At 49.7% G+C, this 16,665-nt stretch overlaps 6 protein-coding genes across 6 annotated transcripts; 4 read left to right on the top strand and 2 right to left on the bottom strand.

The window, feature by feature from the left end:
- Positions 1 to 80: 80 nt before the first annotated feature.
- PEX2_069800 (oxidoreductase, short chain dehydrogenase/reductase family superfamily) lies at positions 81 to 982 on the bottom strand (the record flags this gene model as incomplete). The annotated part of the gene is made up of 3 exons (XM_016744251.1): positions 81 to 147; positions 201 to 297; positions 385 to 982. 3 exons carry the CDS (start codon positions 980 to 982, stop codon positions 81 to 83), a joined length of 762 nt encoding a protein of 253 aa, XP_016599964.1.
- Positions 983 to 1,555: 573 nt separating this feature from the next.
- PEX2_069790 (F-box protein) lies at positions 1,556 to 2,906 on the top strand (the record flags this gene model as incomplete). The annotated part of the gene is made up of 3 exons (XM_016744250.1): positions 1,556 to 1,659; positions 1,714 to 2,223; positions 2,282 to 2,906. The coding sequence occupies 3 exons, from the start codon at positions 1,556 to 1,558 to the stop codon at positions 2,904 to 2,906; spliced, it is 1,239 nt and encodes a 412-aa protein (XP_016599963.1).
- A 319-nt stretch (positions 2,907 to 3,225) lies between these two features.
- PEX2_069780 (uncharacterized protein) lies at positions 3,226 to 4,296 on the top strand (the record flags this gene model as incomplete). The annotated part of the gene is made up of 1 exon (XM_016744249.1): positions 3,226 to 4,296. One exon carries the CDS (start codon positions 3,226 to 3,228, stop codon positions 4,294 to 4,296), a length of 1,071 nt encoding a protein of 356 aa, XP_016599962.1.
- Positions 4,297 to 4,838: 542 nt separating this feature from the next.
- PEX2_069770 (SulP family inorganic anion transporter) lies at positions 4,839 to 6,735 on the bottom strand (the record flags this gene model as incomplete). Its single annotated transcript, XM_016744248.1, has 3 exons — positions 4,839 to 5,537; positions 5,610 to 6,129; positions 6,179 to 6,735. The coding sequence occupies 3 exons, from the start codon at positions 6,733 to 6,735 to the stop codon at positions 4,839 to 4,841; spliced, it is 1,776 nt and encodes a 591-aa protein (XP_016599961.1).
- A 1,293-nt stretch (positions 6,736 to 8,028) lies between these two features.
- On the top strand, positions 8,029 to 9,139 carry PEX2_069760 (translation initiation factor eIF2 subunit alpha; the record flags this gene model as incomplete). Its single annotated transcript, XM_016744247.1, has 4 exons — positions 8,029 to 8,106; positions 8,178 to 8,298; positions 8,396 to 8,603; positions 8,665 to 9,139. 4 exons carry the CDS (start codon positions 8,029 to 8,031, stop codon positions 9,137 to 9,139), a joined length of 882 nt encoding a protein of 293 aa, XP_016599960.1.
- A 599-nt stretch (positions 9,140 to 9,738) lies between these two features.
- Positions 9,739 to 16,491, top strand: yvc1 (putative potassium ion channel Yvc1; the record flags this gene model as incomplete). The annotated part of the gene is made up of 10 exons (XM_016744246.1): positions 9,739 to 9,814; positions 9,864 to 10,191; positions 10,247 to 11,181; positions 11,228 to 11,368; positions 11,426 to 11,814; positions 12,270 to 12,377; positions 12,427 to 12,437; positions 12,492 to 15,783; positions 15,838 to 15,974; positions 16,032 to 16,491. 10 exons carry the CDS (start codon positions 9,739 to 9,741, stop codon positions 16,489 to 16,491), a joined length of 5,877 nt encoding a protein of 1,958 aa, XP_016599959.1.
- Positions 16,492 to 16,665: the final 174 nt, after the last annotated feature.

The raw sequence follows: 16,665 nt of genomic DNA, 5'->3' as shown, positions 1-16,665 counted from the left end.
GATGTTCTAATTGGCACTTGGTATTTAAGCAAGGAAGCGAGACTTGTGGCTTTGGTAGGTCATATTTATCCTTCCACTTTCTACCACGGAAGTTGCAAAGGAGTCGACAGGTTCTTCCCAAGAACATCTTCTGCGGTGCCGATATCTCTGTCATGAATAAATTAGATGGTGTCTGATACTAATAGAATCAAATATCTTACTTTGGTCCTCCTGGCGCCCAGAATTCTCCGGTCTGCCTAAGATCGAATCCTTCAATGAAAGACGCAAGTGTTTTCGCTGCTTCGTCAGGCGTCACGGCTGTTTTTCAAAAGATATTGGATTAGATCTAGCATATTTCTGAGGCCTTTTTATAAGGCCTGTAATAGTAGTGTACTGGTCACTTACCTCCACCTGCATCCCAGTACTTATCGAACCCAACGCTCTTCGTCATCTCCGTCCGCATAAATCCGGGGTGCACTAGACCAACTGCAATCCCCTTCGGCTTCAAGTCTAGACTTAAAAGCTTCCCAACCATATTCAAAGCAGCCTTGCTGGCATGGTGGCCAAAGTTACCCCCGCCTTCCTTCTCGTGGCGCAATGTGATGCTGCCGCTCTCGCTGCTGATGAGAATTACTTTACTACCTTGATCCAACAACCCCGCCTTGACGAGATTGTGCACCACGAAGACGGGACCAATCGCAGAGGTCGTATACATTTGAACCTGCTTCTCCCAGTCGGGAGAATCAAATGTCTCAAAGCCAAAGTATCCGGCATTGACGATGACTGTTGAAAGCTTTGTAGATGGAAGCTGCGAAACAAGCTTTTGACCCACATCTGGCTGAGAGATATCAATTCCTGTCAGCCAGGTGACACCTGGGCTTGGCTCTGGGTTGGAGGACCGGGAGGTTGCAAACACATGGGTCGCTGTCTTTGCGGAGTACAATGTCCGCAGAGAGGCACCCAGTCCTCGAGTAGCACCTAGGATGAGAATATTGCTGGTCATTTTGTAAGTTGGGAGTAATATGCTTGAAGGTACTGAGTCTAGAAAGGTCAGTCTTTATATCTCCAGGGCTGCCTTGGGCACGCCATTGGGGGATGACGTAATTGCTGCCCAGGCCTAGCCCTGAAGACTAGCAAGGGTTCTATCCCCTGGCCAGTTTGTTCTGCACAACGTAGGTTACTTAGTCGATATGAAAACTTGTTTACTCCCTACATCATATTCTTATCAGATCATTCCCGACATTTAGGTGGAACTATGATATTTAACATCTCGGATGTTACTTTCGGAGACTTTGTCTAATCGATTTGGTCGACTTGATTTTATTCCACACGAGCCAAGCTTGACATGTCTCACCGGGGGTATCGCATTTAATTTGCACTCGGATGCTACAATGCCAGTCGACCTCTCAATGCATTCCGCGCCCAGACCTCGGGGGCATCGATGGCTTAGTCATGTGCTATTTATGGAGCCTAGTTAAGATTGCCCCCTTCAGTCAACCTGTTTTATCTCCATGAGCCCCGGCAAAGTGCGCCTCTCGTTGGGAGCCAGTCAATTCATGTGTTGCAGGGCTGAAGAATGACTGGCTTTGCCAAATTCGCCCTCTCCGTTCAAAAAGTCCGGGCTGCGATTCACAATAAGAGAAAAGCGGGTGCCAAGGACCAGCGCGGATCGTCTCTAAGGTGAGAGATATTTTGCGACAATTTGCGGAAATTCGCTGGCTCACCCCCTGTTAGAAATGACCTTGCAGATCTTCCAGCTTCCTCCCCATGGGATCTCCCCGTTGAGATTCAAATCCGCATATTCGCATATTCCGGCATCACCGACTTCCATCCGCTGAGACTCGTCTGCAAGGCTTTTTGCCAACTACTCACCAGGAATGAACATGAGATTGTTCGGCAGTATCTTCGCTTGCGTCGCCACGGTACCCTTCCATCGCCAATCGATGATGACCGCACTTATACTCGAAGCCCCAGCGACGATGTCGTGCTGTTATCGGATCTATTCCCACCGTCCAAAAGCGCCAGGGGCGGCCATCTCTATACCTTCAAATACTTGCATGGGCTGAGACGCAGGCAAATGCTCTGTTCAAGACTCTGTCACTACCTAGCAGATCGGATCCTTGATCGGTTCATTCAGACTGAACCGGCCGTCATGAAGGCCTCGTTTCCTGCAAAGCGAAATGAGCGTAACGCCCTTGTCAAACGTGGCATAGCTAGCATACGGTTCCACCTTGCACCACTCATGTAAGAACAGTGGAGAATCGCTTCACTCCAACAAGTTACTGACCTCTCCTCTACTTAGGTACTATACACTCTATTTCCTCGAATCATATGCGTCCGCCCGACGTGAGCACACGAACATGCTCGTACAAAAATACGAGGCGGGCCAGCTCCCTGTCCCGCTCCCACTCGAGGTGCGCCAGAGGATGTACCGCGAGCTACAAACCCGGATCCTCCAAAGCCCTCCCTTCACCAACACGTCGGCGTTGGTTGCGACACATCATTGCATGCATTTACTTGTTTCATATATACGCTACGCTATGTCGCCGGATAGACAAGCTGAGATCGATGACTCGTGGATTAGCTCGTTGCTCACATTGGCGCCGTTTGTGCGGATCGTCGAGTTTTTCTCTGCTGAGATCGGGGATGGTGGGAGCCAGCGAACACAACGCAAGGATTTTATGTACAACTTCTATCAGGACACGACGAAGTATGAAAAGGATCATATGAACTCGGTTGTTTTTGCGCGCGCGTCTGCGCAGAACTTGCATAGTTCAGTGCAAGATATCTGGTTTGCTGCTGCTGCGGCTGAATTGAAAGCCCGGCGAGCGATACCCCATGATGTAGAGCACGTCTGGGTCTGGAATGGCATTCCAATTGTTTTTGGGTGTCCGGATTGCCATCCCACGAGAGGATGGCAGGCATAATTTGTTGAGTTTAAGCGTTTTAAGTGTTGGCGGCGTCCGGCGTCTAGATTCTAATATTGGGGATATACTGGAGTTGGATAGATGAACATTTCAGCCAATTTCATTTGCATTCCATTTCATCATTTTTCTCTCTCTCTTCTCAGACTTAAATAAACGTACTGGTAGTTGTAGCTGAAGTGACTTGGGGAATTGATATATGTTTGCTTTGTTTGCAACTGGCACGCGTCGCTATGTACATCGCCAAGTATCAATCTTCCTCGACGACGATATGCTTCAATTGTAGCATAAGAATTAGCCGAGTTTATTGCAAACTCACACAATGAATGCCATGGAACAAGCAGACCCACGACAGTTGTTTAACACTTCTTGGACTATCCATCGTCTGTCCCCTCTCCATCATGGGAAGGATTGTGAAACCCTCCTAGACAACCAGATCGCCTTGAAAACATATTCAACGCGTCTCCGTGACCATCTCACAGGCGATGTCCTCGCTGGTATCCATGCAAGCACTGGTGCAGCAGACGATGACACACTCTCCAAGACGGGCGCCCTAAAAGATTGTCTATGGCGGTCAATATCTCCTCAATCATTGCGCGGTGAAGCGCCAAGCAGATCCCAGAAAACCACATTTCCTGGAATTCTAGTAACGCTAGAATATGAAAACATCGTCTACAAAGCAATTTTGCTGGCAGACACACAATCATCCACAAGTCAACGCACGGGGTCCACATCTCTCCCTCTCCTCCTAACTAGATTCCCAACTGCGCTCCGGCAAACATTCATCACTTTCTTATCTACCAATTTCGATACTTACTGCTCGCCACTCCGACTGCCGTCGAGCTTTCTCTGTGCGGGTCTAGAGACGTACGTCGATACCCTGCGCACTCAACAGCCAAGTACAAGCGACACAGTCGAAGATGTTATCAAGGAGTTACAGCTCACGCTCTCCTTTTCATCATCCATCGCACCAGCGCTGAGATCCCTCAATATCAGCGTCGCGCGCGCTTCGCTAGCGGGTTTCCTGCGCGATCAGCCTGGACAGTCGGCGCCGAAGTCACGCAGTCTTCAGCACAAACTGCGCAGCCCTTTCATTGCCAATCTTACTTCGTACCTTGAGACGCATCTTGCCATGAAGCTGGATCTGGATGGGTCGTCCTCGAACCAGGCTGCTAAGCAGCATGTGCGACTCTCGAAGGTTGCCTGTGCTGCTTTCGTTTTGGGCGGTGAAGGACGTGTGAAGCTGGTTGTGGCTGCTGATAGGGATGCCGGGGATGGGGATGAGGGCTCTCGAGTTCGAGCGGAAAAGGATGAACTTGCTTTGGAGGCAGCGGAGTCGCTTCTACGGTCGGTGATCCGCAAGGCGGTTGTGGAGGATCATATGGCTACGTGAACTTCTGGGTGTTTTTCTGTACCAGTGTGAAGCTGGGACACGTTACAATATCTTTGGAGCTCGGAACGAGCTAAAATCCTGCAATGCAAATCCATCAGCATGACCTGCCTGGATCCACGGAGCTCATATCTTGGCTGTTGGGCCATTCAATCCACGACTACCCAACCAAGAAAACCGAGACAGCTAAATTACAGCTGCTAGCGTCGCGCTTTGGCCCAGTGTTTCATCACTCTAGTACTGCGCATACTGCAACGCTAGCTTTCATCGTCAAGATGGCACGCTCAGAAGACCCGATCGTGGTGCATAGCAAAGCACAAGGGTTTACTTCAGTTCTCATTGAATCCAAGAAAACCAATGGTATTTATTGGGTTAGAAATGATTGGTCATTTCCTGTGTCTTCTAGATATATGTTGTTGCACTATGACAAAAAGTCAAATAGTTTAACATTTTTGATTATTCTAAGACGACCAAAATGAAATATGTCCGTACAAGATATTCACACCATACCCAACCACGTGTCACCAATCTCAATACGATATACACTATATCTCCTGCGTCTGATTCTCAGACTCCGCCAACCGCAGCGCCTCATCAACACTGGGCACGAAATGAGTCAACCCACCACACGACTCAACAATACCACTCCGCTCAAACATGCGGAACACACTACTATTCGGTAAACGGCAGAAAAACACTCGGACACGTTGCTCCGCATACGCATGCACAATCTCCGAGAGCACCTGGGTACCAGACCCGTCGATACTTGTAACGCCATGAACATCGAAAATGATATTCTTGTTATGCTCCGGCGCGCGCATGCGCGGCAAGGAAGGGTGGGCATGAGTAGAGCCGTAGAGTTCCAGACGCCGCAAACGGTTCTTGAGGTCGCCTGTGTTGGCAAAGGTGAGGGGTTCGGGGATCTTGACGATCAGGGCGCCTTCGACTAGCTCCACGTTTTCTGGGTGGAGCTCGGCGTTGTCAAAACGCGCGTCTGTACCGAGAACCTTGCCCATGATCTGGATTCGGGGGGCTGTTGCGTGTCGGATGAGAATTATCACCGACAGTCCCATTCCCATCGCCATGCCAAGTTCCAGGGAGTAGAAGATGGTTGTCGTGAAGATGAGGAACATCAGGACGAGCTCCGACCAGCCCCGTAGGCGGAAGAAGAAGAGTAGGTCATGCGGGCATTCTTCCACTAGAGTGAAGGCTACCACGGAGATCATGGAGCACAGGACTGCTTTCTATTGGGGAATTAGCATGGCCGGCCCTTGGAAAAGGTACATCGGTACAGTATAGGTTTGAGAGGGACGCACCGGGAGGTAGTAGAGATAAGGCAAAAGCACCAGGACACATATGAATGTGATAATGCTCACAAAAACACTAGTCATAGGTGACCGTGCACCTGTCTGCGAGCTAAGCTTGCTTCGCCCGTATCCACCAAATGCAGGCAGAGCCGAGAAGCAACCTCCAATGACATTGGCGACACCTAGTGCAACCATCTCACGATTGGCACTCATGTGCATTCCCTTGATTCCCTCAGAACTGCCTTCGCCCAGCCCCTTGGCGGCAACAGATGACTCAAAGAACCCAAGTAGCGCGATAATAAAGGATTTGCTCAATGCTGTGCGAACATGTTTCATATTCGCAGGCTGGAAAGGCCAATTGAAAGCGAATAGTCCCCCAGAGGCGACCTCTGTATGTCCAAGAATTTCGAGGCCTTTGGATTCCCAGTCGAGGTGCCAAGCCAGAACTGCCGACAGGGCAACAACCAGGAACCGGTCTGGGAAATAAATTACCTGGGGAATACGAGGCACAAGCATCTTTTTCAAAGTTCTTCGGAGTATCAGTATGATGATTATAAACCCGGGGCCGCGGTACGTACCTGAACATTATGATGACAGAAAAGCTGACGATCGAAACGATAGCAGTTAGTCCATGGCACTCTCGAGCGTATCGGAAGATGAAAATCAGTTTTTCAACACTAGTGCCATGGCTGACACCGGTTTCTTTGGCATACTCGGCCAGACCCAGTTCTGGGACAAGCTGGTCTACAAAAATCACAAAGCCGATGGCAGTGATGAATCCTCTCAAGAATGGTCGACTGAGCACGTTATCCAAGAATCCTAGGCGGGTCAGTCCGGCAATCAGTATCATGCCGCCGGACAGAGCAGTAGCCACTCCTACTATAAGAGCGGTTTCTGTAGGGTCATCCTCGCCCGAGTTTCCTTGCATAACACTTGCTTTGACAATAGCACCCGTTAGCAGAGAACCCGCGGCCTCCGGGCCAACTACCAAGAGAGGGCAGCTTCCTAGAATGGCATAGACCAAAGGATGAATGACGAAAGAGTAGAGGCCGCTGATGGGTGGTGCATGAGCAAGATTGGAGGCCAAAGAGAGGGCCATCGGGATGTAGATCGACGCCACGGTCAACGCAGCCATAAGATCTCCGCGCAGTAATGACCAACGATATTGTCCAATCCAATTGAAAAAGGGAATATAATAAGATATGTATCTGCCATTGATTCGTCAGTTACCCTTCTTGACGCGGGCTACGAATGTGCTCGCAGTACATGAATAAGATACGACCTACTGCTTATTCGTCTCGGTAATTGGAAAGGTGAAAGATGATTTCATCTGTGACGGAGTCTCTGAATCTGGGACTGACTCCGGGTGGTCTACTACACCTCCAGGGTGGCCGACCGCGCCGTCCACCAATTCATGTCCGTTATATCCAAATGCATCGCCCGGGCCTCCAATGTATGATTGCCTCCCCACATCTTCTACTCGGGGCGAGAATGTGCCATGGCTGCAGCGCCTTTCACCGCATGCAGGATCGGCCTGGAGGTATGATTCCAGAAGTCGAGTTCTCATGTCTGGTTCCCTGGTAACTCCAATACGGGGTTGGCTTTCCTGTGCAGTTTGATTGTCATGGCTTGAACTTGTCGAAATCCCAAGACCTGTTTGAGGCGATGAACGGAAAGCGTCGACAATCCGGTCTCGTAGAGTCCGACGTCCGAGTCCGTCGGACTCCCCAGGGAGTAATGAACTTGTCTCAGACATGATCTTTTAGTAAAAGACACCCGAGGAATGTTAGGCTAAAGAGTTAGACACCAGGTAGCACGCCATAAATTCTGGCCATAAAATTGAAGAATTAAAGGAATTTATAAATGAGAGACAAGCCTAGCTTGAATTGTTTTTGTCGGTCAGGCAAGGGCCAAGTGCGCGGCGCGCTAGGGGACTGATAAGCGGGGAAAGCAAGCGTTATCGTGAATTCAACGCTGATCCTCGGAGAATGACTGTGCAATGAAGATAAGGAGCATGGTAAGCATGATCTCAGGAAATTCTCTGATTCGTAGAAAGATCAGATGCCATCGAATACCGAAATGTATACAAGGAACATTTCCGTCTGCCGGTTGATTTCCGTTGACGTAATTGATTGATGTGTCAGCCAAGACCAAACCCCCGGCCGTGGACATTTGAAGGCGGTGTGAAGAATAATCACGTGCCATTTAGTCCCGTGACTGATCAGGTCAATGTGGGTTTTGAAGTCCGCCACAAAGAGATAGATTGTGCCTCATTCGCGTCGCCTCTCCTCTCTGTGCTCCTGTATTCCTGACTTTACGATCCCTGATATCCCGTTGGCCACCATATCGATCGTCTCGATTGTGCCATCAAATCCGTCTCTTTCGCACCTAAGATTTCCCCGAGAAAAAAAAACAGAACCCCGCCAAGATGTCTTTAACAAACTGTCGGTTCTATGAGGACAAGTACCCGGAGGTGGATAGCTTCGTCATGGTGAATGTCAAGCAGGTACGGATCAACTGAATCATCGACTGAGAGGCCAAAGCGACAGGGACTAATTTTTTGTGTGAGCGAGATAGATCGCCGAGATGGGCGCATACGTGAAGCTGCTTGAATATGACAACATCGACGGCATGATCCTCCTCTCAGAACTCTCTCGCAGACGTATTCGCAGTATCCAAAAGCTCATCCGTATTGGGCGTAACGAGGTCGTCATCGTGCTTCGTGTCGACAAAGAGAAAGGCAAGGCTACATCATTCGCCTGGAAGAACCCGAGAACTAACTTGTCAACTTGAAGGTTACATTGATCTGTCGAAGCGACGTGTCTCTCCCGAGGATGTCATCAAGTGCGAGGAACGTTACAACAAGAGCAAGGCAGTGCACTCTATCATGCGCCACGTCGCAGAGGCAACTCAGACCCCCCTCGAGACCCTATACGAGAACATCGGGTGGCCTTTGAACCAGAAATACGGCCACGCGCACGATGCCTTCAAGATCTCCATTACGTATGTTCTTGTGCTTTTTGTCTCATGATATGAGAGCATTCCTCTGACAGTTGATTTCCAGGAACCCCAACGTCTGGGATGAGATCACCTTCCCTAGCGATGCCGTCAAGAGTGAGCTGCAGCAATACATCAGCAGCAAGCTGACCCCCCACCCTACCAAGGTCCGTGCCGATATCGAGGTTACCTGCTTCGGTTACGATGGAATCGATGCTGTCAAGGATGCCCTCCGTACTGCTGAGGCCGACAACACCCCTGAGAACCAGATCAAGGTTAGACTGGTGGCTCCTCCTCTTTACGTCCTGGCCAGCCAGTGTCTCGATAAGACACTCGGTGTTAAGTTGCTTGAGGAGGCCATTGTCAAGATCGAAGAGCGTATCAAGGCAAACGGCGGTAGCTGCACCGTGAAGATGGCACCCAAAGCCGTTACCGAGCACGACGATGCGATCCTGCAGGAGCTTATGGAGAAGCGCGAGCGTGAGAACACCCAGGTCAGCGGAGATGAGGACTCTGAGAGTGATGAGGGTGTTCCCGAGTAAATACCGGGTCATAACTCCGAGTCGAGGGGCATACAGCGGTCATCAGCGCTAGAATCCAAATCTGGGATCACCGCTAGAGGAGAGTTGGGCAAAAATGGATAGAAAAAAGCTTGCACATATCGGAGAAAGGCTCAATGGCTCAGTGTGCTGATGGGCAGGATTGCAGTCAGAACTCGCCCTTTAGCTAGGGCAGTCGCCTAAACTTCGGGTCTGAGGATGATTTATCCATGCCTGTGCATGTGCTGCATGCCAATTGCGGTCGAAATCCTCATGCCCACCGTCTGTCAAAGACGCTGGGTCCGCACAGGGTGCAAGCTCTAATGCACATAATGTTTGCGATGCAACCGAGACGTTCAATGCCAGTCATGCTTTTAAATGCAAATCGTACCCTTGTAGTGACTACCATATGTATTTACATATAGATATATGAATCCATCCTATGAATTCCGATCAAATGGCCCATTAAATGGAGGTGAGCTAAAGCTTATCTACCGCCGATCATCATTGGTGCCCCCTCAAGCCAAAAACCCTTAGTGGGCCGAACTCTCCCTTTTCCCTTCTTTTCACTCTTCCATTCATTTTTGAATATTCTACGCGAAATGGGACATTGGAGAAACATCTTTACGGCCGATCCTGGTAGGACCCGACACCGCGTCGAGGTGGAACGTCGTCGACGTACGTCATTCCTAAACACGGGCTGTGGAACACAGCTAACAAGTCGCAGTGCTACCGGCCTATGCTGCCGATGAGTCTGACGCATCTGGTGCTTCAAAGGAAATTGCCAAGGTTGCTCTTCGGTTGAAGTATCAAATTGAGCAGGTTGTCTCCTGCGAAGTGCAAGAGAATGTCTTGACCGACCCAAACAGCCGCATCATCACGGACGATGTGGTTGAGACTGCCAAAAAGGCTGGTGGGGACGAATACAAAGCATGCGTTGTTTATTGTCTTCTGGTCTGTCTGCGATGGTTCAAGATTCAGTCCTCTGTCGAGCTTTGGGATTCCGATCTTCACGAGGTTCGGGCTGTGGCTTGCGAGGTCATCGCCAAGCGCATGTAATGTCCCTCTGCTATTTCGGGCTTTCTACTATTTACTCACTAACTTAAACAGTATCGAATCCGAGCAGAATCAAGATTACGTACTGAAAGATATTTTACTCAAGCGTTACTCTATCTTCAGTGAAGGGGTGGAGACTGATCCCGCCAATGTCATTGAAAGAGCGGTAGATCTCCATGCCTTGAGGGTTATCAGCTCTGCCCCGTACCAGAGATGCATCCAGTACCTGTGGAGGGGTTGGATCTGTCAGGAAGAAGGCAACCCAACTAACTTTGTCGAATACAGTGAGAAGTCTAACACCGGATATTGGGTTCATTTCCATCCTGATCGGATGCGGACTCCTCTGTATCAGAATGTCTGCCAAATTTTGTTCTCCTTGATTTACCTTGCGATTTATACGGCAGTTATCAATACCGTGAACCCAACCGGTGACGTGGATGTGGCCGAGGCCTTTCTTTACGGTATGACCCTTGCGTTCATCTGCGACGAGGGGGTCAAGTTTTGGAAGGTTGGATGGAACTACCTCGAATTCTGGAATGCCTTCAACTCAACCCTCTACGCCATCCTAGCGGTTTCACTTATCTTCCGCTTTATTGCCTTGGCACACTCATCCTCGACCCACGATGAACAACGGCGGCTGTACAACGAGCTCAGCTACAACTTCCTGGCTTTTGCAGGTCCTATGTTTTGGATGCGCATGATGCTATATCTTGACTCGTTCCGCTTCTTCGGTGCTATGTTTGTGGTTCTTCGAGTCATGATGAAGGAGAGCTTGATATTCTTTGCTCTCTTATTTGTGGTTATGGCTGGTTTCTTCCAGGCCTTCGTCGGGATGGCCCAAGTGGATGCCGACATCCCCCTCCACCGAAATATTCTCCAGGGAATGGTCAACAGTATAATGCAGAGTCCTGAGTTCGACACTTTCCAGGATTTCGCATTTCCCTTTGGCATCATCCTCTACTATGTTTTCAACTTCATTGTTATGACTGGTAAGTTTGCGTTCGACTTTTTTAGGGCGATACTAACAATTGTCAGTTTTGTTGAATATTCTTATCGCCTTGTACAACAGCGCATATGAAGATATCTCTGGCAACGCCACGGACGAGTACATGGCCATCTTCGCGCAAAAAACCATGCAGTTCGTCCGCGCTCCAGATGAGAATGTCTTCATCCCGCGTACGTATTCCCTCAATTTTGATAGTATAAATATGGCTAATTTTCTCTGGGTACTAGCCTTCAACCTTGTTGAGATTCTGTTTCTGATAGCCCCATTCGAATGGTGGCTTTCACGGGAGGCCTATGCCAAGCTGAATGATCTTGTAATGGGTGTGATATATTCGCCTCTGCTTGTCGTTGCAGCCTGGGTTGAGACCCGTCAAGCGCACCGGATTCGGTGGAATCGTCGCCATGGCGAAGAAGACGATGATTGTGCTCAAGAATGGGAGCATGTGGCTAAGGATGTCAATTTTGATCTTGACGATACTTGGAAACAGCATGTGGTAGAGACCACGCCCGATATCAAGGTTGATAGTTGTACATATGAACTTAGAGAGCTGCAGGAGCAGGTTAAGATGCTGACTGAGATGGTGAAAGGGTTGACTCAGGAGATAGCGAACAAGAAGGTGGATGGAGCAAATTAGGGAACCCCGAGACATGTTATATATCGGCACGCTACAAACGACCGACCAAACAAGCAACAACAGCGTGTCGCTTCGACATTAGGACATTACAAATATGTACTGTAATGATACCTAATTGAGGGTGAATTTGTTATTGTCTCCTGGCACAAGTATGTATGGTGTCATCCAACCTCTATGCCCAAACATTTTCTCCTCCAAGAATATAGCACCACTTTAGAATTAGCTCTATAACATAATAGACCAAAAAGAAAAGAGCAAAAAAAGAAATCTCAGGTTTGGTTTTTAGGAATAGCCGAACGCGGGGGTCGAACCCGCAGCCTTAAGATTAAGAGTCTTACGCTCTACCGATTGAGCTAGCCCGGCTGGGCTGTTGAAAGAGGCTGCCATATAATGCTATATCAGCCTGAGGCGGTCGGGCCAGGCTGACATAATGCTAGCGTGTCGAGCGGCGAATCCTCTGGAACCAAAATTGCAAGGTGGAAGGTGGCTTCATCTACGAATCTGGGCATTTTCTCGATTGGATCTTATCATTGCTTTCCGGCTTCGTATGAGTCTTTAATTTTCTGGTTGTTTGACTCTGACCGCGGTCACTAGATTGCCACCATGTGCGTTACAGAACCTCCCCCCGGTCCTTTGCGGCTGCAGCTAACAGTATACAGGGCAAAGCTCGTGGACGACCCTCAGATCCATACTGCCTCGTTGCATAACCCGATCCCTTGGCAATTGCACACATATGTCTGGCCTTTCGTGATCATCTGGCCCGTGTTCTTCGCTTTCTACCTCTCCCCCGAGCGTTATGATACCTATATTCAGGGACAGGAGTGGACCTTCGTGTTCGCGGGGTCCATCATCACCATTCAGTCGCTCTTTTGGCTGATGACCAAGTGGAACATTGATATCCACACCCTATTCACTACCACTCGCGCCAAGTCTATCGACACTGCCCGGCTTATCAAAGTTGTTCCCATCACTAACGCTGGCTCTGCCGAGATTTGCAAATTGATTTATGAGACCACCGGCCCGAAGAAGACCCTTTCGTTCCTCTTCCAGAAGCGCCGCTTCCTCTTTTACCCCGAGACCCGCACCTTTGCACCCTTATCTTACGTCCTTGATGCCGAACCAAAGCCGGCCCTTGAGACTTTCCAATTGAACGAGGGCTTCACGTCCAAGGCCGAGATTGACCGCATCTACCACCACTATGGCGATAACACCTTTGATATTCCCGTTCCTGGCTTCCTTGAGCTCTTCCAGGAGCACGCTGTCGCGCCGTTCTTTGTCTTCCAGATTTTCTGTGTTGGATTGTGGATGTTGGATGAATACTGGTACTACTCGCTCTTCACGCTCTTTATGCTCGTCATGTTTGAAAGCACCGTTGTGTGGCAGCGCCAGAGGACCTTGAGTGAGTTCCGCGGAATGAGCATCAAGCCTTACGACGTTTGGGTATACCGTGAACGGAAATGGCAGGAGATCACCAGCGATAAGCTTCTTCCCGGTGATTTAATGTCAGTGAACCGCACCAAGGAGGATAGTGGCGTTGCCTGCGATATTCTTCTAGTTGAAGGCAGTGTCATTGTGAACGAGGCCATGCTTTCTGGCGAGAGTACACCTCTTTTGAAAGACTCCGTCCAGCTCCGTCCTGGCGCTGACTTGATTGAACCGGATGGATTGGATAAGCTCTCGTTTGTGCATGGAGGTACCAAGGTCCTCCAAGTTACTCACCCTAATCTCACTGCCGACTCGGGTTTGAAGAACTTGTCCAGCAACGTTACTATGCCCCCAGACAATGGTGCTTTAGGTGTGGTTGTTAAGACCGGTTTCGAAACCAGCCAGGGTAGCCTCGTCCGGACCATGATCTACTCGACTGAACGCGTCTCTGCCAACAACGTTGAAGCTCTATTGTTTATCCTCTTCCTTCTTATTTTCGCAATTGCCGCTTCATGGTATGTGTGGCAAGAGGGTGTGATCCGGGACCGCAAACGCTCCAAGCTTCTACTTGACTGTGTCCTTATTATCACTAGTGTTGTTCCCCCTGAACTGCCTATGGAACTGAGCTTGGCCGTCAACACTAGTCTTGCTGCTTTGAGCAAGTATGCCATTTTCTGCACTGAGCCTTTCCGTATCCCCTTCGCTGGTCGTGTTGACATCGCTTGCTTCGACAAGACTGGTACCCTGACTGGAGAGGACCTTGTTGTTGATGGTATTGCTGGACTCACTTTGGGTCAGGCTGATTCGAAGGTTGAAGCTGATGGTGCCCACACTGAATTGGCTACTTCCGCTGCTGTTGGACCCGACACCACGCTCGTTCTCGCCAGTGCTCACGCCTTGGTGAAGCTGGATGAGGGTGAGGTCGTCGGTGACCCCATGGAAAAGGCTACTTTGGAATGGCTTGGCTGGACTCTGGGCAAGAACGATACCCTGTCTTCTAAGGGCAACGCTCCCGTTGTCTCCGGTCGCAACGTCGAGTCTGTTCAAATCAAGAGAAGATTCCAGTTCTCCTCAGCCCTGAAACGCCAGAGTACTATCGCCACCGTTACAACCAATGACCGCAAGACTTCCAAGAAGGTCAAGTCCACGTTTGTGGGTGTCAAGGGTGCCCCCGAGACCATCAACTCTATGCTGGTCAACACACCGCCCAACTACGAAGAAACCTACAAGCACTTCACCCGCAATGGTGCTCGTGTGCTTGCTCTTGCATACAAATACCTTTCATCTGAATCCGAGCTTTCCCAGGGCCGCGTCAACAACTACGTCCGCGAAGAGGTTGAATCCGAGCTGATCTTTGCTGGTTTCCTTGTCCTGCAGTGCCCCCTGAAGGATGATGCCATCAAGTCTGTCCGCATGCTGAATGAAAGCAGCCACCGTGTTGTCATGATCACTGGTGATAACCCGTTGACCGCTGTTCACGTCGCACGCAAGGTTGAGATTGTTGACCGTGAGGTTTTCATCCTTGATGCCCCCGAACACGACAACTCTGGAACTAGGATTGTCTGGCGTACCGTTGACGATAAGCTCAATATCGATGTCGATCCCACTAAGCCTCTCGACCCAGAGATTCTGAAGACTAAGGACATCTGTATCACTGGATATGCCCTGGCAAAGTTCAAGGACCAGAAGGCTCTCCCTGATCTGCTCCGTCACACCTGGGTTTATGCTCGTGTGTCTCCCAAGCAAAAGGAAGACATTCTTCTCGGTCTCAAGGACGCTGGATACACCACTCTGATGTGCGGTGATGGCACCAACGATGTTGGTGCTCTGAAGCAGGCTCACGTCGGTGTTGCGCTTCTGAACGGCTCGCAAGATGATCTAACTAGGATCGCTGAACACTATCGGACCACCAAGATGAAAGAACTGTACGAGAAGCAGGTCAGCATGATGCAAAGATTCAACCAGCCCGCCCCTCCAGTTCCTGTTCAGATCGCTCACCTGTACCCCCCCGGTCCTTCCAACCCACACTACGAGAAGGCTATGGAACGGGAGTCGCAGCGCAAGGGTGCCGCGATTACCGCTCCTGGCGCAACCCCCGAAGCTATCCCAACTATCACGTCTCCTGGCGCTCAGGCCTTGCAGGAATCAAACTTGACCCCCCAGCAGCAGAAACAGCAGAAGGCCCAGGCTGCCGCAGCTGGCCTTGCAGACAAGCTTACAGCTTCTATGATGGAACAGGAGCTGGATGACAGTGAGCCTCCCACTATCAAGTTGGGTGATGCTTCAGTCGCTGCTCCCTTCACCAGCAAGTTGGCCAACGTTATTGCTATCCCGAATATTCTTCGTCAAGGTCGTTGCACCCTAGTTGCGACTATTCAGATGTACAAGATTCTTGCTTTGAACTGCTTGATCAGTGCCTACAGTCTGAGTGTCATCTACCTGGATGGTATTAAGTTCGGTGATGGACAGGTCACCATCAGCGGTATGCTGATGAGTGTCTGCTTCCTTTCTATTTCCCGCGCTAAGGTATGTCGTACTCGTTCATGTTGACAAAATGTTTTACTAATGTTTTGTGTGAAGTCTGTCGAGGGTCTGTCTAAGGAGCGCCCCCAGCCGAATATCTTCAACGTCTACATCATTGGATCTGTTCTTGGACAATTTGCTATCCACATTGCGACTTTGATCTACCTCTCGAACTATGTCTACAAGCACGAGCCGTACGTTATGATGACTTCCTTTAATTTGTCCCACTTCATGACTAACACAACCGACAGGAGAGATTCCGATATTGACCTGGAGGGCGAGTTTGAGCCTTCCCTCCTGAACAGTGCCATCTACCTCCTTCAGCTGATCCAGCAAATCTCCACCTTCTCTATCAACTACCAAGGTCGTCCCTTCCGCGAGTCTATCCGCGAGAACAAGGGCATGTACTGGGGTCTTATCGCCGCATCGGGTGTTGCATTCTCCTGCGCCACCGAGTTCATTCCTGAGCTGAATGAGAAGCTGCGCCTTGTTCCCTTCACCAATGAGTTCAAGGTGACTCTGACCGTGCTGATGATCTTCGATTACGGTGGCTGCTGGTTGATTGAGAATGTTCTCAAGCACTTCTTCAGTGACTTCCGTCCTAAGGACATTGCTCTTCGTCGTCCCGACCAGCTTAAGCGCGAGGCGGACCGTAAGTTGCAAGAGCAAGTCGATGCTGAGGCTCAGAAGGAGCTGGAAAGAAAGGTTTAGTTTGGTGGTTTGAAGATTTGTATCTGTATACATAGAGAGGAGGTTGTTGGATTTTTAGAAATGTTCATGTGATGCATGACATTTAATACATGTTTTTGCTTTTTATCGAAATAATCTAGCAAGTACAAATGTTTTTTCTTTCATTTTTGGTTTGAATGGCTACTGCTACTCCGT

The sequence above is a fragment of the Penicillium expansum genome, assembly GCF_000769745.1.
Source record: "Penicillium expansum strain MD-8 chromosome Unknown contig224, whole genome shotgun sequence".
Classification (NCBI taxonomy): domain Eukaryota; kingdom Fungi; phylum Ascomycota; class Eurotiomycetes; order Eurotiales; family Aspergillaceae; genus Penicillium; species Penicillium expansum.
The sequence above is the reverse complement of the archived record's forward strand: the minus strand, read 5'-3'. Positions and strand labels throughout refer to the sequence as shown.